The sequence below is a fragment of the Eucyclogobius newberryi genome, unplaced genomic scaffold (genome assembly GCF_026437365.1).
Source record: "Eucyclogobius newberryi isolate DKJ021-1_F unplaced genomic scaffold, fEucNew1.0.hap1 SCAF_4, whole genome shotgun sequence".
Lineage (NCBI taxonomy): Eukaryota > Metazoa > Chordata > Actinopteri > Gobiiformes > Gobiidae > Eucyclogobius > Eucyclogobius newberryi.
This window is the reverse complement of record NW_027316056.1, coordinates 23,812,552-23,835,861: the sequence shown is the minus strand read 5'-3', so window position 1 is coordinate 23,835,861 and position 23,310 is coordinate 23,812,552. Positions and strand designations below refer to the sequence as shown.

Below are 23,310 nucleotides of genomic sequence, written 5' to 3'. Positions count from 1 at the left end.
CTACTCCACTGACTCAAGGACATAAAAATAGCACCAAAAGTAACTCGGTGTAATCCCTCATTCATCCAGGAGTGTTCCATTGTGGACAAAATACAGTTGCATCATCTGGACGTTAGAAAAACATTTCAACTCTCATCCAAGTCATTCTGAATCTGCAAATCGAGTCTATCCTACTCTGTGTAGGCCCTGCCCACTGGGCGGGACTTCCTGATAAAGGGAGTTTAAGGCTTCACTTGAGACTTCTCTTCTGTTTTCTAAAAGCCCTGAAATGGGAGCTGACTTTGGCTCCCTCCTCACAGAGTACCTGTTAGCATCAGAATGTCCAGGGCTTCAGCACACTGTTATACACAACTGGCCTTGATATTCATAGGTTTCATGTTTTGCAACATGTTGAACTTTAACAGAAGTTAAAAAAACATCTGAGCCTAGGGTTTTAAAGTAAGAATCCAACATTTAAATAAAAACTTTATTATGGTTGTCAAAGTCTGGTTGCCAGACAAAACTTACAAAAATCAGTATCTACCACACATTAATACAATTCTGTGCAATTATGTCCTAGAGTAAAGTCTGTCAAGTAAAACAATTTGACATTTGAATCAAGTGAACGGGAGTCACAACATAAATATAGGGCCTGCAAAGTAAAGTATGTACACGCTCACAATGATGACATATACTGGACAAAACCAAAAGACATTATCATTCAAGTCCGTCAACAGTCCAGGTAATACGCATTCATTATTTACAGATACAGACGAGTGCAGGTTTTTAAAAAGTAACCTCCAACGGAATGAACAATAATAGTCTACCTTGACTGGTTTAACTAGAGCTTGAATGGATGACATTAGTGCACTGCGGTTCACAGAAAGCACCAAATCTCCCATGTACGTCTTTAGCTCGGACAGCAAAGTGGTAGGTTGAGCCCGTCTGAAACTGGGTGAGCGTGCAGGCCATTGGCAGCGGGAGGGCCTTAACCTCTCCAATCTTTTTCCAGTGCTGCTGAGACGGATTATTGGTTGCGTTGTCCTGATGGAAGGCATAGAGGTGGTAACTGTCCACAGCGGCACAGCTCAAATCTGTTTCTGTTACACACCAAGAGAGGACAATGCCGGTCTGACTTGGCACAAGCTTCAGCTGCGGTTGTTGAGGGGCGGAGGTCTTTTCGGCTTCTGGAGGTAAGCGTGGCGGTGCAGGGGCAGACGGAAGAGGAGGGAGGGCAACACTGGAGTTTCGAGTCGGAGTACTACTTGTATTTCTGGATTTTGGGTCCTAAAAAGAAAGAACAAAGGTTTTAGTGTGTATGCAATTATGTCCGTGTGTGTCTATGTGTCCGTGTGTGTGTATGTGTCCGTGTGTGTGTGTGTCCGTGTGTGTGTGTGTCCGTGTGTCCGTGTGTGTGTCCGTGTGTGTGTGTCCGTGTGTGTGTGTGTATGTGTCCGTGTGTGTGTGTGTATGTGTCCGTGTGTGTGTGTGTGTATGTGTCCGTGTGTGTGTGTGTATGTGTCCGTGTGTGTGTGTGTGTATGTGTCCGTGTGTGTGTGTGTGTGTGTATGTGTCCGTGTGTGTGTGTCCCTGTGTGTGTGTGTGTCCCTGTGTCCCTGTGTGTGTGTGTGTCCTCGTGTGTGTGTGTTGTGTGTGTGTGTCCCCGTGTGTGTGTGTGTGTGTGTGTGTATAGAATTTAAAATATATAAAAGTTAAAACATTTTGTGACGTTAAATTGTCAGTATCCAATCCTTACCAGTAGAGGGCGATGGTGGGTTGAAAGAGTAAGATTGCTGGTGGAGGTTTGGTTCGTCTGAGGGGAGGATCTGGCTGTAGCTGAAATAAATACATGAATTAATTTTGGCCAGTAATGACACAAAATCATTTAGTAAAACATATGACTTACTAGTGATGCTCGTTTGTGAGCGTATAGCATTGGGTGTTGTAACTGTAGCACTCTTTACTCCTGTGACTAAAGACAACATCAAATATACAATTAGATAAATGATGATCAATATTCAAGATGAAATGTGATTTTAATATGACAGATTGCCAACCTAAAACATCATCATCTTCCTCCGTGAGATCTATGACCGAGCCCTTTGGTCGAGCTGTAGAAGATGACACTTTGGATGGAGATGGTCCAGGCGCTTGGTTGTCTGGAGGAACGAGAAAATAACGCAATGAAGTATGGAAAAAATACTAGTGCCTAAAAGATTTGATTATGTAAAGTGCATTCATATGTAAATAACTGAATGTGTACCTGTTTTCGTGGTTAGTGATGTTCCCTGTGGCGGCCCGGGGGCTGTAGATCCGGTTGCTGCTGGTACAGATGTCACAGGTGAAGAAGTGGAGGACATGGCTCCGGCCACAGAGACGGTTTGCAGTGGGGCTCTGACTGAGGTCACAGACACCCCCGAGTTGGGCGTGGTTATTCCCCCTGCGCCGCCTTGGTACACCGCCCGGGCAAGGGAGAGTTGCGAAGTGGGCACCTGAGACCCAGGAGCTTGGAGAGCGGGCAGCGAGGCAGTCAACCCCGAGGCCATGGAGGTGGATGCGGGCGCAGACTTGAGAATGAAGGTTGTGGTGGGCGTAGTATTCTTCGCCTTGTTCAAAGAAGTGACCGCACTTAGCGAGGACACGGGGATGTTGACGAGCGTTCCCGTCTGACCGTTCGCCATGGACAGAGGCAGCTGGATGAGCAGTGGCTGGCCCGTCGCCATCATGCCGTTCTTCAAGACCAGCGTGCTCGTGGGGCTCTGCGTGGTGCTCGCCGTGAAGCTCGAGACTGCATTTGCGGTGGTGGCGATCAGCTGGAGAATAGGGGTCTGGGACACTAAAGCCGTGGATGTGCAAATGGGAGAAGAGATTGCAGGACTTGTAGTGGCTGTAAGAAAAAAAGAAATACAAGTTTGGCAAAAATGTCCTAATCCAGAATGAAACCATCACCACAGAACAGGAAGGCAGAAAACGGGCAACTCACCAGAGGCAGGAATACTGGTTGATGCCACAGCAAGTGTTGTTGTCTGCTTCACCTCCAGTGAGGGACGAGCAGGCCTGTTTTAACATAGGTCCATACTTAGAATGCGCTATATAAAAATAGTACTTTCAGTTTGTTATTCATAGTCATTGCCATGGAGAGACAAACACTGCAGATATAAATCGTAGTTTAATAAAAGCTCAACATGCAGCTGTAGATCACACAGATTAAGTCAAGAGCAGACCCTTAATTGGATCTATACCAGTACTTAATTGATCCCCGAACAATACTTATCCAATACCTACGCAATGATTATTCGAAAACAATAAAAATACAGTATTTTTCATTTCAATTGGAGAACAATTACTTGGAGGAAAAGAATAACCAAAAAAAGTCTGGGTTTCTTTTTACTCTTAGTAATTCATTAATAGTAAGACGAATTTCTCTCCAGTCATGAGGAGATAGGTGAGGGAATCGCTCTTCGATGTACTTCCTCAATGTCCTCCTCAGGTTCATGGGCAGAGCCTCTTTGCACAACAATCCATTGTAGTTCACTTTTGAGACCCAGCCACGATATTTCTGATAACCCACGAGACAGCGAAACATGTAAGAAGCGTAACGGTTGGCCCGGGGACTTCCAGCTCTCTGACACTTGAGATACAAAAGAGTCTCCAAGTCAGAACTAATGGTCCTCAGTTGAATATCTGCCTTGCATTTTCCTTCACTGTATTCTGTCATCTTTTGTGCAAACGGTATGTTCTGGAGTGGCACACAAATCGTCGTGTCCTTTTGTTGTGGCTTATCATAATCTTCCCTCGCAGTGTGCTCCGGTGTCGTCCGAGCAACAGAGGGCACCTGGCCTTCTGCCGAAACCTCGTCTTTGAGCTGTACTGCCTGCTGATGGTGCACGCTGTTGGGAGAAGAGGTGCAGTTGTAACTACACTCTTCACTTCGGGAGGCATCGCACTGCACAATGACTCTCACTACAGACTACACCGTGTGGACTGTGCTGCGTTCTGCTAGTATTCACTGACAAAGAAGGAACGCTAGCTCCAAAACACCTTCAAAATCTTGCTAGACAACGAGATAATTTTTTTGTCTCTGCAAGACTATAGCGTTTAGGGGATTTTAACCTAAACAAAATGGAATGGTCAGCGCTCTATGGCCAGAAGGAATGTGAGGAAGAAAGAATCTCAAATCTATGGGTGCAAAATAAGAAGGAAAGATACGGTAAAGCATAACTTGTTCTTACCTTTGAGTGTGAGGACTGCTTAAAACAGTCTTAGCAGGAGCTGGAGGAGCCGGGGTAGTGTTTGCAGCCGCAGCAGAAGCCGCAGCAGAAGCAACAGCAGCAGCAGCAGCAGCAGCAGCAGCAGCAAGAGCCTACAAACAGAACACGATGTTAAAATATACCACACCATGAATGGCATACATAAAACAAGACAGTGTTTCTTACCTCCTGTTTCTTTTTATTTTCAGAAGCCTGATTGGCCTCTCCGGATTTTTTCGCCAGCCGAGCCAATTTGGCCTGCACATTTAGGAAGAACACGTAAGACGGGCCCAAAAACACATTTCTTCTGTTAGAATTCACAAACAGGTTAACTTACTTGTAGTGTATTAATAGCAGTGTGGTGTTTATTGGTACAGTCAATCTGGTCAACCCTGTCCTTTAACTTCTGAAGATTTCTGTCGAAAATAGTCATCTCTAACGCTCGGAGTTTTTCCTCCACAAGCTTTTGAACAATCTGTGAAAAGATGATAATCTGTGTTTAGGCAGCTTATAAATCAAATTGGACATCGAGCATGGTTTGCGTATGAACCTTTTCAAGTTTATGGTGATTTCCAGCTTTTGCAGTAATTTTGAGCTCCAGTTGTGCTTCATACTCCTGGCTCTCCATCTTTGGCCTTTTGACTTCTCTGTTTATACGAGGTCCATTGGGTTCAAATCCCTCTGACAGCGTGCGTTTGAGTCCAGTAGACCTTTTTTCTTCTTTAACTTCATAGAAGAGAAATCCACATGTAGACATGATTTTACAAAGCCATCTTGCCTAAACAAATCAGTTTAATAAAGAGGCTAAACCCAATTTTTCATGTAATAAAGTCAAATCTGTCTTTTCCTAGTACAGATATTGTAAAATCCCTGTGCTAATTGTGGTGAATAATTAGGATGCTCAGAAGCCACTAGGATAAGCATACCGTTTTGAATTAACTTTTAAAGATCAAAAGATAAAAAATCAAGCAAACCCCCTTTTTTGTGATGGTAAAGTTATGTGGCAAATGGAGAAACTTGATGGTCTACCTGTACTTGACGGTGGTGTTGAGGACGGGCGAGTTTGTTTGATGATGTCTTTCTCACTTTTAATTTCCGTTTTCACAGCAACGTTCCCCTTCTCGTTGAGAAATTCTTTTTGGCTCTTTGCAACTGGAATGTTTTTTTCCTTTACTTTCTCTTTTTTATTATCTTTTTCTTTAACCGCAGCAGCATTGCTAGCAGGAGAAGAAACGACCACATTTGAAGATGCTGGAGATGGTGGTTCTACATCAGTCTGTTTCTCACTGGTGGTCTCTGGTTCTACTGGTTTTGAGGAGTCATTGTCTGTTTCCATAGGTTCAGACTCAGAGTTATTGGCTTGAACCACAGGGGACTGAGGAGCCAAGCACTTAGAATCCTTAACAGAATTTGATTCTGCTTGATCCTCATTTTCCAACTAAAAGAAAGGATATTTATTGTTAAAGAGGTTCTGCTCTCATGACAATGCCAAGTGTGTGGATGAAAACAAAAACAAAAAAGCTTACCGCTTTATTTTCGGTGACCGGCTCACTGCTTTTTTTCTGTGTTTGCTCCGATTCCTTACCAGGTGGTAAATCCAATTTTACTGCCAGTGATGAGGAGTCTGACTCATTGTCCTCCAGCCTTTTCAGTTCAGAGTTTAGGGAGTGGAATGGAGATACAGGAGAAGCAGGTAATTCGTCCGTTGTCCTCTGGCCTTCTGAAGAGACGGGCGAGGGCGACAGATTCAGGCACAGCCCAGGAGTGGTAGGAGATGTAGGCTTTGGAGAGACTGGCTCCGAGTGATCTTGTTGATCGTCCTCGAGCTTTTGTTCCTCCTCTTTGTGTGTACCATTCATGAGCAGTGGTGGAGAGTTTGACGAACTTGAAGACGATGTCAATAAAGTGCTGTGCAGAGTCTCTAGCTGCTGTCGATCACTGATCTTCATGGTTTTTCTGGCCCGGAAAATTTTCTTTTTCTCCTCATTCACAACAACTTCCATCGCTCCCTGAGATAAAGACAAGTTGAGTTTTTTAAAGCAGTAAGTGAAGCAAGATGGAAAATCTACATTAAACTTTGCTTCCAAACGCTAACCAGGCCTTTGCGCACGGCATGTTTATATAATGGCTGTAATTTTCTTGACAGACACTAGGGGGCAATACACAGCCCAATGGAGTTATTCTTTCTAGAATGTTCTTTATAGACATGAGAAAATGATCCAAAAAAAACCCGTCAGATCCTAAAACAAATAGATCCTTAGCTTTAAAAAAGAAATTTAAGCATTCTCACACTGACTGTTGCTGTCTCTAGGTAGCAGCTGTTCAACTACATTTTCAAAAGCTGACTCAAAAAGCAAATCAAACAATTAATAATAAAATCCCCAATGTTTTGACTTCTTCTTTTCATGTTTTTAGGCCGATGATAAGATGATAAGGGTTTACACAGCAGCTGTAACCCAACCCACTCCCCATCCCCCCACATTGCTATTGGTCCGTTGTCTGCAAATCACAATCCTCATGCAAATGCCCTCACTAGCAGTAAAAAAGGTTATGCGTATTTCAAAGAGGTTTTAGTTTTAAATTACAAGAGGCCGTTTTGTGCATTTAAACTTTTCATTGTAGTAGAAATGTTAAGTTTGATGCTGTATGGCGTTTTTGTTCCTTATAATGTATTTCTTCATACAATAATCAATTTATATGAAATGCATGTTACGCTGAAAGAGAACGTCCGAATGTTCGCAACAACTTGCTGTTATAAATAACTCACCTTCAGACTGAAGGATTCGTGTACATGGGTTTCGTGGATGTCACAAACCTAAAAGAGAAAGGCCATTTTTAGTCAATTTATATTATTAATGAATCTGATCAAGTATCAAGACAGATTAACAAACTATCAAATGTTACTAAAAGCTTTCTTATTCTAGACTCAAGACAACACGGTAATAATTGTGCTGTTGTATTCTGGACACTGTATTAAGACATATTTCATAGCTTCCATCATTGACTCTACAGCGCTGCACACACAGATCAGGGCTGGTTTCTCTCCTTTTCCAAGAGCCTCATTTAATGCGCCTCAATTCAGCGCAGTAGCTCAAGATGGCCGCAGCTCTGCTGCTCTCAAGAGCCAATCGTCATTCAACACTGACTCATGAGGAACATACCATTTGCCCCATCATGTTGACACCAAGAACCAACAAACTTAAGATTATTAGCTTTAACTTTTATATGTGGCAGCGAAAAACAAGTTAAGTATTGAGACAAAAATTAAAAGAAAAAAGTAAATGATAAAAAAATATCTGTGTCGAAGGTCAACATTTGCACATTGTTAGAACAGGTGTGTCGACATAGGAGGCGGGACCTTCTACTAATCCATTTTACCGTATTTACCAGACTGAAAGGAGAAATCATCTCACTAATGGGCATTTGGTAAATTGATACAGATGGGTATATTAAAAACAAACAAAAAACGCTGTAGCTTTTAACCCAAAATAATAGAATCTTTAGTTTGAAACATGCACATACACAGTGTCAAATCTTCTTTGAATAACTAAGAGCATAAAGATTATTACTTATAACTATAGCTAGCGTAATGACAAGAAAGGCACAGACGGGTTGTTACATAGCAACACCCCTCCCCCACCTTTAACACAAACTAGACCACGCAGCGTATGGAAATCTACTGCCAACCCGGACCAAACCATTTACTTTGGACGGGGGGAGTATATGTTTTAACACAAAAACATTTACATTTTAAATTTTAAATTGTTATTTCACCCACTCTCTTCACATTGCATTTCAGATGTAAGGAAGGAGACACCAAATAAATGTAACGGTATGTGTATGCCACGCAACAGTCTGAACTGTTCTTGTCGATTCTAAAGGTCTTAAAAACTCAAATCAAGTGTTTAAACAAAGCAGTATTTTTTTTTGAATCGTTTCACACAGAACCTAGCGAAGGACGAATGAAAGCAAAAAGCACGCCCTACTAGAACCCCCCTCCCTTTCTAGACGCTCTGTCTCCCTGCTTTACCCATACACACACAATCGTGCGCTCTCTGGAACAACCCCTGGGACTAGTCCCACCGACCAGAACAATCTCGCACTTTGAGAGCCACAAGACTCAAAAAAATGTCAACTATAAATAATATACTTATTATTACTTATGTCATTTTAAGAATAATGTAGAACATGTATGTTATCCAACAATAACACTGTGTAATAAACTATTTAAAGATATATTTATTTTTAGTTTACATACAAATTAACGGTGTACATGTTTTTTAATAAGCGTTAGTCTTGCTAGTCGAGGACAGCTGCGTACCAAAAAAATTGGAACACAGCCAGCCAGACACCCACATCTAAGTCCCGCCTACTCCTCTACTGCACTCACTTGGATGAAACCATCTTTATTGAAGGGGTGTTTTTTTGTTGTATTTGATCTATTTATTTTTACAACAAAAAACGTCCACCCGATCAAATTAATAAAAGAACAAGCAAAAATGCAATACTTTTGTATGTTGTGTATGTTTTTCTGGTGAAGATGCATTTATCATTCAAAAGGGCAATTAAAGCGTTCTCAATCATTTACAACAAAAAGAAAATTGTGACAATTAAATGTAAAAGTAATCTGGTAAAAGTTTGAGACGTAATTATAGCCAAGATAGATTTAGAATGATTGAATGAAAGCTGTTCTTTGCCCATCCCCCACTCCACTGTTGCACAAACAAAAAAATGGCCACCAGAGCTGCTCGCAGCCGCATGTCAGGCACAAGAATCAGCAGATCACTTACAAGCTCCACCCACAAAAAAGAAAATGCGCAAAAAAGCACACAAAAGTTTGACAAGATAACATACATTTTATCGCTGAAAACTAAAACATTGTCCATACTGAACATAACATCCCCTTGGTCTTGTGATCTAATCGTAACTTGAAAAACGTGCAAATGTTAAAAGTAAGACTTCTGCAATGCAAGGATGAGGGATTACACCGACAATGCAAGAAATTTAAACAAAAAATCTGCTGGTTAATGAAGAGCATTCCTACAACACTGCGCACTCTGCTCAGTGCTCCCCTCCCCCACTCCTCACTCTCTGCTCACATCCAGCTCCACTTGAAGTCAAAATGGCCACTAGGTATGCTGTGCGCAGTCACTGAGAAATGCAGTCAGAACCTAGCAAAGTATGTCAATTGTGCCATTCTCGATCAGTTTGATCTGTTTTGATCTTCTGTTTTGGTAACATTTAGTTGCCAGGGATGCTCAGGATGTATGTAGCTCTAAGTTTATACAACAAACAATTTAAGCGAATAAGTGCAAAGCAGGTTAGCAAAAATATGCATTTTAAGCTTTAAAAACAGTCAGTGTTTATAAAGAAGCAGATGAAACCCACAAAGTCACATGTTCTATACCCATCCCCCAATATACTGTTGCAGAAACTCAAAATGGCCACCAGTGCTCCTGTGAGCAGCAGGCTGAGCACAAGCTTCAGTTGTCCTTTACAGACTCCGCCTACTAAATGGGAAAAACAAGCCCTAGAAAAGACAAGCTTACGATTTAGGAAGCAATACAGTCAAAAAATAATGAACAACTCCTTGAATTATCTTTATATAAAAGTTCAGGTGTTTTTAGGCAAAGTAGAAATTATATTTTCATTTAAAAATACTAGAGCTCTTCAGAAAAGTTTACACTCAAACAATCGAATAGAGATGTCAAGATGGATAGAGATCATAAGCATCGCACGCGTTATGATTTCAAAAATTTGCATATTTGCTCATTTTCAAGCAAAACAGGATGGACCAACAAAATGGGATTTGATTTGTGAACTTGCTTTGCTATGCTCCTGAAGTCATACTAACTTCTTTCTGAAGGTTTGATTACATGAAGCTGGCCACACACTTAGGGAATTAACTTGTTGTCATGGTATCAATAATAACGAATAAGCATAAAAAATGACAGGATTTGACAGGACAAAACCACTGTTTTGTATAGGGTGAGGGTCAGAGTCTAGGGCTCTTAGTAACAATAGTTATCTACTTTTCCTGAATGCCTTCAGTGATTCTGTAAACGCCCTGGTAAAGTGGAAAATAACTTTCACATTTCTTACTTTAACTGTCCAATAACAGACCAATATCTGCCGTTTCAGGCTTAATAAGTAATCCATAACATGTTCTATACCCATCCCCCAATTTATTGCTGTTGAAGCACAAAATGGCCACCAGTGCTTCTGTGAGCAGCATGCCGAGCACAGGCTTCAGTCTATCTTTTAACTCCGCCTACTAAAAGGAAATAAAAGAGGGAGGAAACATAGGGCTGGCAAATCAATAGAAAAGAGAAAACATTTTCTTTTTTTTTTTACTAACTGCTGTAGCCTATAACTTAAGAATATTCTTTTGTGTTTGTGTCCTCAGAAACATATGGCTACATTAGAGGTAAAAGTATTGTGTGCGGTTTCGGAATGAAACATGCATATACATTTATACATAATATATACACACACATGTAATTAATTTCTGTTGATATTCTTATGGATGGATGCCAACATAAAATATCAAGAAGGCGCAAACCTACAACACTGCGCACAGTGTTCCCCTCCCCCACTCCTTAGTCTCTGCTCACATCTAGCTCCACTGAAACTCAAAATGGCCACTAGGTATGCTGTACTAGTCACCGAGTACTGCAGCAACCTAGCAAAGTATGTTCTACCAATTTATGCCACACACAAATGAGTTTACTGTTTTTTCAGTTTCTCCAAGACGTGGAACTATATACCCCTCTTTAAATGTATATACAAATTAGAAATAAAATATGTATTTAACTTGCTTTAACACATTTTAAGGTTGTGTACTTGGGCATGACTCGGAGTAAAAAAATGTAGAGAAGTAAAAGCAGCAGAAGTAACCCATAACAGTTTATGTTCTATAACCATCCCCCACATTTTACTGCTGCAGAACTACAAGTGTTGGGAGTAAATCAAGCTCCAGCCTATCCTTTACAGACTCCGCCTACAACATAGAAAACCAAGTCCTAGAAAAGACAAGCGTCTAAAAAAAACTAAAGAACTAAACAAAACAGAATCTTTGTCTAATCTGTGCAACACCATAGAATACATTTTCATGTTTATGCTCTATAAAGACATTAAGAGGATATTGGGTCGCCAGTGCATGTAGGGATAATTGTGATGAAATAAAATTATTTATGGTTAGTTTCTGTGGTTGTCATAATGGAAAGATACCAAAACGAACTGCCAGGAAAGCGCAAAGACTCCATACCAACTCTGCGCACAGTGCTCCCCTCCCCCACAGCATATCCTCTGCTCACATCTAGCTCCACACTGAAACTCAAAATGGCCACTAGGTATGCTGTGCGCAGTCACAGAGAACTGCAGTCAGCAACCTAGCAAAGTATGTTCTACCATCTACCACTTTGAGCCAAACCCTAAATAAAATGTTCCACTAGTTAGAATATTGTTCATATAATTTAAACTGAAATATTTAAAATACTGGCGATTGTTCACAATACAGTACTTTAGATGAGGAAATGCATGTGGATGGATAGGTCAATTAAAAAGTTGATGAAATGTTATTAGTAAGTAAATTATGTATTTTATGTGTTTCTTCCTAGGGATACAAACGAGACTGGCAAGTCAATAAAAAGGGAAAAAGGTAACCTAAAACAATGGAACATTCTTTGTGTTTGTATTTGAGAAAGTTATGGCCATATCAGATTGATTTCTGCTGTTGGATTTTGTGGAAGGATACCAACATTTAATATCAGGAAGGCGCAAAGACCTACAACACAGCCCACTCTGCGCACAGTGTTCCCCTCCCCCTTCCTCACTCTCTGCTCACATCTAGCTCCACTGAAACTCAAAATGGCCACTAGGTATGCTGTACGTAGTCACTGAGAACTGCAATCAGCAACCTAGCAAAGTATGTTCTACACCAATTTATGCTAGACTATTATACTATAGAAGTAGCAGAAGTACCCAGTAACATTTCACGTTTTGTACCCATCCCCCAATTTACTGTTGCAGAAGTACAAAATGGCCACCAGTGCTCCTGTGAGCAGCAGGCTGAGCACATTCTTCAGCCTTTACAGACTCTGCCTACTAAATGGAGGAAAAAGCCCTAGGAAGAACAAAATATAGGACTAGCAATGCTATCAACCTAGAATATATATTTTTTTTCATTCAAGTTTAAATAACACATTTTGTTTTTGTGTTTTATAGAACTTTTAAAATTAAGACTTTAATGACTTCAAAAACAAAAACTGAAATAAATAAAAAGGGCAAAATACAGAAGCTCTTTGCAAGGAAAATGCCTGCATTCCTAAAACCGCACGCAGGGCACTCCCCGCACATGGTTACCCTCCCCCATCCTGTATTCACTCTCCTCACTATTGGCTTCACCGCTCAAATCAAAATGGCCACCAGGTTTGCTGCCTAAAGCCATAATTAGCAGGTTATAATATGAAATGAGTAGAAAAAAGCAAGAGAATTTTAGTGGCCAAGTGTATGTGGATTTCTAGATAATATATTATGCAACAATTTGCAACAAATTGTTTTAAATACTTGTTACACACTGAATTAAAGTACCTTCAGTCAAGTAACAGACCATGACACCGCTTTCCTAAAGTTAGTCTGCCTCCGCTTCATCCCATTTGCATTCAAGAGTCCTCTTGTCACTTCTTATCCTGTCAATGCGTGTGCGTGCATGTTATTGTGGATCTGCGAGCTCAAACCAGGGAGAGAAATCTGAAATCAAACAGTGAGAAGACCTAGTTCGAGCCTGCTTAATTTCGGGTGAGTAAATATTAGTAGATATGAATGATCAACTTGTTTGTATTTATTGTATGTGAAAAGCACAGCTATTCTTCATGGAGTTTATCCATCAATTTTAGAGATTATTTCACTGGTTAGGTATGCATTAAACACTTAAACACACCATACAATTCCTACACTCAAACTCTCCAGTTCAAATCTCATATACAGAAAGCCCAAGCGCACAGGCACACTATATGAGGCAGTGGACGTATACGCCAATCTGCTCTCACTACGTGGGATTTAAGACAGAAACGGCGTGTGTGCAGCCTAGTGCAACCATCTTCTCATCCAGAGCGTTAAACTCACAAATAATCACATTAGCAATTCTTACATTAGCGTTGCATAAATATTAACTTTATTGTAAGTTAGAGGCTTTTGCCACCGTACTTTTCAGGCTTTTATACAGTCAGCGCAAGTACAGTTGTTTTATGCCCGTTTCTTTGTGAGTTTTTACACGGGACAGAGCGATGCACCGCTAATAAGCTTGTATGCGCGCACAGCAGCCGCTCAACGCAAGCCAAAAGAGACACAAAACCCCTTCCCTGAGCGTTACCATGGAGCTCGTGTCAATAATACTTAATATAGTTGGAGTAATTATATTTTATTATACATAATAATCTGCAGTAGTAAATGGTAGGCAGATTAATTGTTGTATTTGAACTTTCAAATGGTGTTAAATAACAAAATACAATCCTAAATCATGAATAATTGTCAAATTGCATTATTTCCTCACAATAAATCGTGACTCTAACATTTTATATCATGACAGCTCTACTCCCAAAGACAGAAAGTGTAGTCAAATGAGTCTTAGGAAGTGTCAGCGATAAAGCGCCAGTCTTTAAAATGCTAGAACTGAAACATTCAGACTGAATGCCGAATGCACCAATATCCCTTTAATTAGTTTTTTGTTGGCCAATACAGCGCATGTTGTTGAACATTGTGGATTGTAGCCATGGGCCTATTATGTACAAATCCCCATTCTTTCACACGTAAAAATTGACAGTCAAGGCAAGGTATCTATTGCTCAAGGACAAAACAGCAGGAACTTTAGAACTGCCAACCTTTGTGTTGGTAGAGTGCTCCAACCACTGAGCCACTTCTGCCTTATTGTACGTGAGCAATAAGAATGTGAATGTGTAAATTTGGCTAGGGGTAAGAAGGAGTCATGCTACATTCAGACCGCAATGTCCAAATTGCGGCGAATGCCTCTAGCTCGACGCCAATGCAAATTTGTTATCTCTTGCCCTGTGTAATGACTATGCTATGCTAATACTATTTTGAGAAATGGGGATCCTGGTGGTTGGTTGACGGGCTATGAATTTCGGCAAAGGTTCAGCTTTTCCAACACTGGTTTCCAACACCTGGGACATGTTGATGCTAGACGCAGACACCTAACGCTCAAGATGTGCTGCACCAAACACGCGAACGGTGTCGCAAAAATGTAGGGTGCCGTGAATGTACGTCCAACAAAGACTTTGCATGTAAACTCAAATTTTTTTGATGCCGCAGTCTGAAAGCGCTATAAGGGAGAGGCTCAGTATCTCAAGTAGTGCTCAAGGTCATGGCTACAGAGCTGCGGCGCGGTCAAATAGCCCAGCAGTTTCAGGATATATAGCCATATAGCCTCATGGCTAACCCTAACCCTAGCCTTAACCCTAACATTTTACAGCCCAATTACAGATTTAACCAGCAAGGCTGTGCAATTAGTAATTAATTAAACGTATGCTCGAATCAAGAACCAATTCCTTTAAGATGTCTATGATCAGCTTAGATATTTTTTTTATTAAATGCAATTTCTACAGTCAAAACTCTGCAATGCTGCTCAGAGCAGAGTTCAGAGTTTGAAGGTAAATATCCAATGAGGATCCTTTTGAGGACATGCCCTTTCGCCACACGGACAAGATATTTTGAGTCAATGTCACAAGAGTATTTGTAACTGCAGCAGTCTGTGCAAAAATGGGAGTTTTCCTAGCAGCTACCTTCAATTTGTGCCGTCTGCTGCTGCAAGACCCGCAGACTATAAATACTGCCAACCTTAACTCCGCTTCATGCATCCATTAAGTATCCAACCCTACCCTACGTAGTATTTAGCAGTCTTTTAGGGTTTTCTACTTCAGAACCAGCTTTTACCTGCTTTCAACCATCCCCCCCTCACATTGACAGACTCCTCCTGCTTTCTCGGCACCACCATCACACAGGACATCAAGTGGGAGCCCATCATCAGCTCCCTCATTAAGAAGGCCCAGCAGAGGAGGTACTTCCTGCGGCAGCTGAAGAAAGCCAAGCTGCCAGTGCAGTAGATGGTGTAGTTTTATGGGGGTGTCTACAGAGCCGCGGCGCGCGGCCGAAACTGCCATGTTGTTGTTGCCATTTTGTGCCGCGGCACCTGAAACTGCTGCGCTATTTGACCGCGCCGTTTTAGACCGCGCCGGGTTAAGGTTAGGGTCTTATTCTATAAGAAAACTGGATAAATGGCCTAGTCCCTTAGTTTTTTTTATAATGTATGTAAACCTAGGGGCAAGTACAATTGAGGTGTCTTGATTCCAGTGATTGACTGATTCAAGTCTAATCGTATTGCTGCTGCGTGTAACCACACAGTCCGATCAAGACCAAAAGACAGTCTTTTTTCTGTGCCTGAAATTTTTAGAGAGTTAATTATGTTGTATGACATACAGTGAGGAAAATAAATATTTGAACACCCTGCGATTTTGCAAGTTCTCTTAATTAGAAATTATGGAGGGTCGGAAATTTTCATCGTAGGTGCATTTCCACAGTGAGAGACAGAATTTAAAACAAAATCTGGAAATCACATTGTATGATTTTTATACAAGTAATTTGTTGGTTATTGCTGAAAACAATTATTTTAATACCTGCCAATCAGCAAAAATTGAGGCTCTCAAAGGTGTGTTTGTCTGCCTTTCAAAAGTCCACCTCCACTCCACTTGCTCATCTAAATTAGTAGAATCTTTTTAGCTGCATAAAGACACCTGTCCCCCACATAATCAGTCAAGACTCCAACTACTACCATGGGCAAGACCATAGAGCTGTCAAAAGACACCAGAGACACAATTGTAGACCTCCCCAAGGTTGGAAGGGTCCATGGGTCAACTGGCAAGCAGCTGGGTCAGATCAACTGTGGCTAAAGATGACTCAATCTCCCTTGGACTGGGGCTCCATGCAAGATCTCACCATCATAGTTTCAAAATCATGCGGCGCACAGAAGGTTCCCCTGCATAAGTCAGCACATGTTCAGGCTCGTCTGAAGTTTGCCAATGACCATCTGGATTATCCAGAGGAGTCGTGGAAGAAAGTGATGGAGTCAGATGAGACCAAAAAATAACTTTTTGGTATAAAATCCACTCGCCATGTTGGAGAAGAAGGTCGAGTGCCATCCCAAGAACACCATCCCTATTGTGAAGCAAGGGGGTGGAAACATCATGCTTTTCTGCACAGGGGACAGGACGACTACACTGTATTAAGCAGAAAATGAATGGGGCCATGTATTGTGAGATTTTTGGGCAACATCCTCCTTCCCTCAGTCAGAACATTAACAATGGGTCGTGGCTGGGTCTTCAAACATGACAATGATCCGGAGCACACAGCCAGGATGACCAAGGAGTGGCTCTGTAAGAAGCACATCAAGGTTATGGAGTGGCTTAGCCAGTCTCAAGATCTAAATCCAATAGAACATCTTTGGAGGGAGCTGAAACTCCATGTAGCTTAGCGACAGCTCTGAAACCTGACAGACCTAGAGAAGTTCTGTGTGGAGAAGTGGGCAAACATCCCTGCTGCAGGGTGTGCACACCTGGTCAGGAACTATAGAAAACGTTTGACCACTGTAACTGTAAACAAAAGGCTTCTGTACCAAATATTAATATTATATAAAAATCAAAAATCTGGTTTCGGATTTAATTATTATCATTATTTTTTGAATTGCACAAACAATGAAAATGTCAGACCCGTCTATCATCTCTAAAGGCCCGTTCACACTGCGGCGTCCAATTCGTGCCCGACGCAGGAGTTTGATGCTTGTACATTTGAAGGCAGACGCCTCGGACACTCGTCCACAAATAAACTCACTAGCAGACGCACGTCCGAGGCGTCTAGCGCACATGCGCAATGGAGGGGTTGTTGTGTTTCCCTGTGTAGCTGTGCGATAGAAGAACAAGTGGAGAAAGTGGCTTTGGTACATTCACTTTACAAAGTCCAAAAGCGGAGGCGGTGGGCGCCGGCGCTTGTCTGGGACCTAATACTTCAGAAGTGAGCAGAGTTTAGTCAATATCATTATTTGCTCCAAGAGCTGCGTCTTGAGTTTTTTTTTTTTTTTATTGTTGCAGGGTTTGTTTAAGGGCTGGGTATTGCCAAGACCCTCGCGATACGATACGTATCCCAATACTTGTATGTCCCGATACAATTCCCTCATTACGATACGAAAGGGTCTTAAAGTTTACCAAATGGGCATTTGTTTTATTCCGGATAAGAAATTGCATGAATTTTCATGTTCATCCACAAAGCTTATGCAAAGAACACATTCAAGTAAAGTTGCCAAACAATTGGCAAGGTCTGTGTAATGTGTGGGAGTCTGTTGACCCTCTTTTTGTGTCTTTTTGTTGTTGTTTTGGTCTTAAAATCCCGTTTCTTCGGGTCGGGCTCGGCACTAAGCTAAGTAGCGCTAGCGCGGAAGTGGCCGCGGCTAACAGGCGCTCAGCGGGGCCCTGTTGGATAGTTGTATTGTTTAACCGCTCGTTTTTATTGTTGAACCGTTCGGTTTATGTAGTGTAGAGTAGGGAAGATATGTGTGATGTTGGTGTCAGGTTTGTGTCCGTTTTTTTGCCTCCGGTTCGGCTGTTGTGGTGGCCTCGGGGCTGTGTTAGCTCCGGGGGTAAAATGGCGGTCTCGGGGCTAAGTTAGCTCCAGGGCTGCGTTGAATTTGTATAAAATAAAAGGGGTGAAAGGAATGAAATCAATGAAAAAGGAAATCAAATAGAATGGAAAAGGGAGGCGTGTAACAGTAGCGATGTTTCGAGCCAAAAGCTCTTCTTCAGGCCTGTGTACACGCTGGTGCACGGTGTGTGTCTGTCTCAGTAGTTCCGCGCTGTTTACCCCCCTCTACAGGAGGGAGCTTCTAAACGGCCGCCCGGACAATTTGTAATAAATTAACGCTATTGAAAAGTATCGATACGGCGACTCTGTATCAATCGATACGGAAAGTATCGATACAGCCCGTGACGATATATCACCGTATCGATATTTTGAACACAGCCCTAGTTTGTTTAGGGTCTTCTTCCGGGTAGTGGGTAGAACGCCACTGGAGCATGATCTCTGATTGGCTGCTGCGCAGCGTTTGCCGCAGAAAGAGCCGGACGCTCTGGACCCGCGTCCAAACGGACGCTCTGGACCTGGACCCGCGTCCGTCTCTGGACCCGCGTCCGTCTCTGGACCTGGACCCGCGTCCAAACGGACGCTCTGGACCTGGATCTGCGTCCAAACGGACGCTCTGGACCTGGATCCGCGTCCAAACGGACACTCTGGACCTGGATCCGCGTCCAAACGGACACTCTGGACCTGGATCCGCGTCCAAACGGACACGCTGGACCCGCGTCCAAACGGACGCTCTGGACCTGGATCTGCGTCCAAACGGACACTCTGGACCTGGATCCGCGTCCAAACGGACACGCTGGACCCGCGTCCAAACGGACACTCTGGACCTGGATCTGCGTCCAAACGGACGCTCTGGACCCGCGTCCAAACGGACGCTCTGGACCCGCGTCCAAACGGACATGCTGGACCCGCGTCCAAACGGACGCTCTGGACCTGGATCTGCGTCCAAACGGACGCTCTGGACCTGGATCCGCGTCCAAACGGACACTCTGGACCTGCGTCCAAACGGACGCTCTGGACCTGGATCTGCGTCCAAACGGACGCTCTGGACCCGCGTCCAAACGGACGCTCTGGACCCGCGTCCAAACGGACATGCTGGACCCGCGTCCAAACGGACGCTCTGGACCTGGATCTGCGTCCAAACAGACGCTCTGGACCTGGATCCGCGTCCAAACGGACACTCTGGACCTGCGTCCAAACGGACGCTCTGGACCTGGACCCGTGTCGCGTCCAAACGGACGCGCTGGACCCGCGGACACCCAAAACGCAGGATTTGCGCTGCAAAAACGCAAGACGCCTAAGACACGTGTCCACATACACTTTGAATGTAAACTATGGGCCTTGGACACCACGGTCTGAACGGGGCTTTAGTGGGAGAACTTGTCAAATGGCATGGACTTCAAATACTTCACTTCACTACTCTTCACTGTAGGACGTCTGTTCAGTTATAACTCAAAACCAGTGCGCAAGCATATGAACAGCTCAAGGCAGCAGCTCACAATGTCTAATGCGGTTTTCACTTCACACAGACTGGATGTGGCTTTATATTATTATCTGCTTTTTGCCTTTTCGTTTTCACCCGATTCTGACTCTGTTTTTCAATCCTCTTCAACTACAACATTCCGGGAGCCGTAAGCAAGCCAGCACAGCCAGTTTGGGAGCTAGTACCACACAGGGCCCCCTTCGGTCCCTTTAAACAGGCCAGTAGGGTTCACTTATAGCGGTGGAGACACTCTTGGACCACCCTGATCCGCTCCAAAGTGAACCAGTAGAAACATGGCTAATCTGTTCAGAATTGGCAAAATAGCACAGAGAGCCACCAAAACAGTTGCTCTCCATGCCTAGCAAGGTCTGTTTGGCAGTATTTACTTACCGTAAAGTTGGATTATAGTTGTATAGTTATAGAAAGGATGCACGGAATCAAGTAGAGAAAACGTTGGTAGCATTTAAACGCTGTGTCGGTCTACTAGAGACAGTAGAAGTCAAAAGCAGCTCCTATGGAATCCTGTTCAATCCTGCTCATTGGCTTGAATGGTCCGCTGCATGGATGCAAATTTTCTTGTGTTGCCGATGTGTAAAATCTGGTCCGTGCAAAAGGGGTAAAATTTGGCCATGCTGACCCTTGCAAAACTTGGGTCTGCACCAAGTATAAACCATAAACTGACCATTTTAATGGTGATTGCTATCAAAATGACCAGTAAAACCACTTCAAATTCTTCAGATTGTTATTTTTGTTTCTTAACCTATTGCTATATTTTGTGTGTGATCAGAACATGTTTTGCAATTGTGGTTTTGAAAAAAAAAACTGTTTAAAGCCCTGAATCTTAAGCAGAAGAAAAGTTACAGGAACGGTAAAACTCTCTGGAATAAAACTGCTAGTGTGTTCAAGGAACAAAGAGGCTTGGCTTCGCCCATTGCTCCCTGTGAGCGTGTACAGCTGAAATGATGGTTGGGGTCTTTTTTGTATGAAGTATCAATTGGTAAGAGAATGTTAGTTGACATTTGTTTGAACATTTTACATCATTTTGCATGGGGGTGGGAACAGACAAAAAAGTCTTAAGCCACACCCATAACCCATATCCAGGTGGAGGTCTGGAGGACTGGACTAAACCACCTGAAGCAAGAAAATTGTGTCGCACATTGACCTATTAAACCGACCATTAAATGCTGTATATTTTACAGAAGATATAACTCGGATAATATCATTAGCAAAAATATAACAAAGTTATAGGTTGCGGTGACAGCATCAAATATATCAGGGCGAAAATTTGGTCACTATAGTTACAGTTATACTTAACATTGCATTTCAACTCACATGTAATTGCTATATTATAAAATGATATAGTATTGTATTGTTGCAAATTAAAATAAAATTTGTTTTTTTAATGGATAGAAAAGTAAGTACTTACCATCAACAATAGACAAAACATTACTGAATCAGGAGAACTTAGCAAAGTCTCTTGATGCAAACATAAAATTGTAATAGGCATAGAAAATTAAAACAATACGAAATAGTTTTTAACTAGCACAATAAAATAGCACAATTGTTAGCTCCGTTTTGCAAAACATTAAACAGTAAATTTCGATGAGCCCAATGTGTTAGCGCTGATGCTCAAAGTGACTGCAGTGCTAGCATGCTAGCTGTAATACCAACACTCACCGTTCATGCAAGTCGAAGATTTCCCGCGATGTCAGTCTCACTTCCGTCAGATGATATAGCGACCGTTTTTTACTTTTTCAAAGTTTTTCATTCACAATCGATGTGAAGAAAAGTGATAGTTAAAATGCATCAATGTCTGTAAATGTATCGCTCAGCTAAAGCTGAGCACAAATCCCGGTGTCTTTGGCGAACTCGCTGGACCGTTGTTCGCTGCCGCTCAGCTTAGGCTCCTCCTCTTTTCCTTTAAAAGATCCCACCACACTGCGGGACGTCAGCGGGTCGGAGCAGGTTGTCGGACCGTCGCGATCTGTATGCAAAGCCTTCTTCAGATTATAGTGTCGTTAGAGCGACCCTTGTCGTGTGGTGTTGTCGGTACAACGTTTACGGTAAGTATGGTCCAGACAGCCCCGGTGCACGCGCGGAGTGCAGTCACCGCCACTGCAAAGCGCTGCACAGAGAGAGCTAGCTCCGGGAGCAGACGCGGCTAGTCAAAGGACGACCCGGGGCTGAACAGTACCGCGGGAACAGGGGGGAGGAGCCTGTCTAAACCAGAGCAGGGGGCGGGCCTTACTGAAGAAGGAGGAGCAACAAACATCAACCTTCAACATTTTGTCGGTATTAACGACTTCATACAAATGTAACGTGCTCACACATGTGCTATAACATTGTACGCCTACAGGGACCAAGTTGTTCTAAACTTAACAGATTGTCCTATAGTTTGGTCAAATAAGACTAGTATGGACAGCATATTGAATATATATTCTCTTACCATCTAAACTAAGCATATTTGGTAGGTCTTTAGGTTTGTTCAGTAAATTAAGTCTGCATACTGCCAGTGCTAATGATCAGTCTTTTTCCCCATTTGCTCTCTGTGTTCAGCCATTTTGGGAATCTTTTGAAAGTTGCAATTCCACAGTTAACCAATAGTTGGCGCATCACCTAACCTGTTTAGATGTTTTTATTTTTTATTGACTTGAAAATCTATGTGAAATATGGCAACTACCCACAGACGCACAATAGGATCTAGTGATGAATGGATTCAAGCCTAAACTTACTTATTACTTACTTAACTTATTTTGGCCCATGTCCCAGCCCATACTTTTAATTTTTGCCTTGGCCTACAATAATAGGATTACTCATAAATGTATACAACCTGACAAAAAGTACAACTTGTCCACCAGGGGCAGGTCAATTGGTGGATACTACACAGTGGATATGATGGCGCCCCCGACATAATATTAAGATGGTTTGTACCCAGGGCTCAGAAGTATGTGCTACACTTCTGTCCGTTATGACAACTTTATGGTAGTGTACTGTCTTTTTTTGTATAATGTAATAATTACTCAAGCAGTACACAATCTATCACAGTCATATTCATCATAGTGTGTGTTCTGCAACCTGTTCACTTGGCCAATATCCATCACATACACTTAGCTGTCATCCTTAAGTCGATTAGTCGGTCAGTGGTATCTTAGTCGACCAAACATTTTATCAGTCGAGTGATTATTTATGTAGATTAAAATTATTTATGTATGACAACATAAAAAAGGAGTTGCTCTTCAATCAAACATATCTCACAGATAAACTTTTTTTTTCTAGAAATAGTTTTGCATGTGTAGTTTAGGTTAGATACGAGGAGATACCTAATCGTTTTGTTAGCTTTTGCCACACCCCATTTGAGTTGACTAATTGGTCGATAGGACATGTGTTTAGTTGACTACAGCCCTAAGGGTAATATACTTTAAACATCCTTAACAGGGAGAGCATTAACCTCCTAAAGGAAGTATTTGCTTTTATGAACGTGTGTGGGCTGTTGCTTGATGTAAGCGCTTTGAGAGTCCATTGGGGGTATTTGACCTCTTATTGTAATTCAGAAAAATATTTTTTTTTAAAAACACGAATGTTGAACTTGGCCCTTGATTTTGCCATATTACAACAACAATATGCACACAGGCACAAAAGTAATTGTATCTTACCCCCATTTCCCTTAGAGGTAGTAATGTAAGACCCATCTATGTCCCCAGATAAGACGTGAACTGATAAACTGTAGATTAAGACCCTTTCCTAAATCTATAAGGTCAAAATGATTGAATTGTATGTATTTTTCAATAGGCTATCAATACCTGCTCAAAGGAGTATCTAAATGAAATTGTAGTTTTAGGGTAAAACCTAACCTGGGTAAAAGGAAGAGTGAAGTTGAACATGTCCTAGTGGGTTTGC

The 23,310-nt window shown here is 42.2% G+C and overlaps 1 protein-coding gene across 2 annotated transcripts; it reads right to left on the bottom strand.

The window, feature by feature from the left end:
- Positions 1–452: 452 nt before the first annotated feature.
- On the bottom strand, positions 453–21,525 carry atf7ip (activating transcription factor 7 interacting protein). Of its 2 annotated transcripts, XM_072462304.1 has the most exons (14): positions 21,091–21,525; positions 6,997–7,044; positions 5,756–6,238; positions 5,259–5,667; positions 4,780–4,955; positions 4,567–4,704; positions 4,416–4,487; positions 4,212–4,342; positions 2,963–3,036; positions 2,243–2,866; positions 2,037–2,138; positions 1,886–1,951; positions 1,736–1,815; positions 453–1,266 (listed from the first exon to the last, which is right to left on the bottom strand). In XM_072462304.1, exons 3-14 carry the CDS (start codon positions 6,230–6,232, stop codon positions 817–819), a joined length of 2,799 nt encoding a protein of 932 aa, XP_072318405.1. In that variant the 5' UTR covers positions 6,233–6,238; positions 6,997–7,044; positions 21,091–21,525; the 3' UTR covers positions 453–816. The 2 variants fall into 2 exon arrangements, with proteins under 2 accessions (XP_072318405.1, XP_072318406.1); XM_072462305.1 differs by lacking the exon at positions 6,997–7,044.
- Between the last annotated feature and the right edge of the window lie 1,785 nt (positions 21,526–23,310).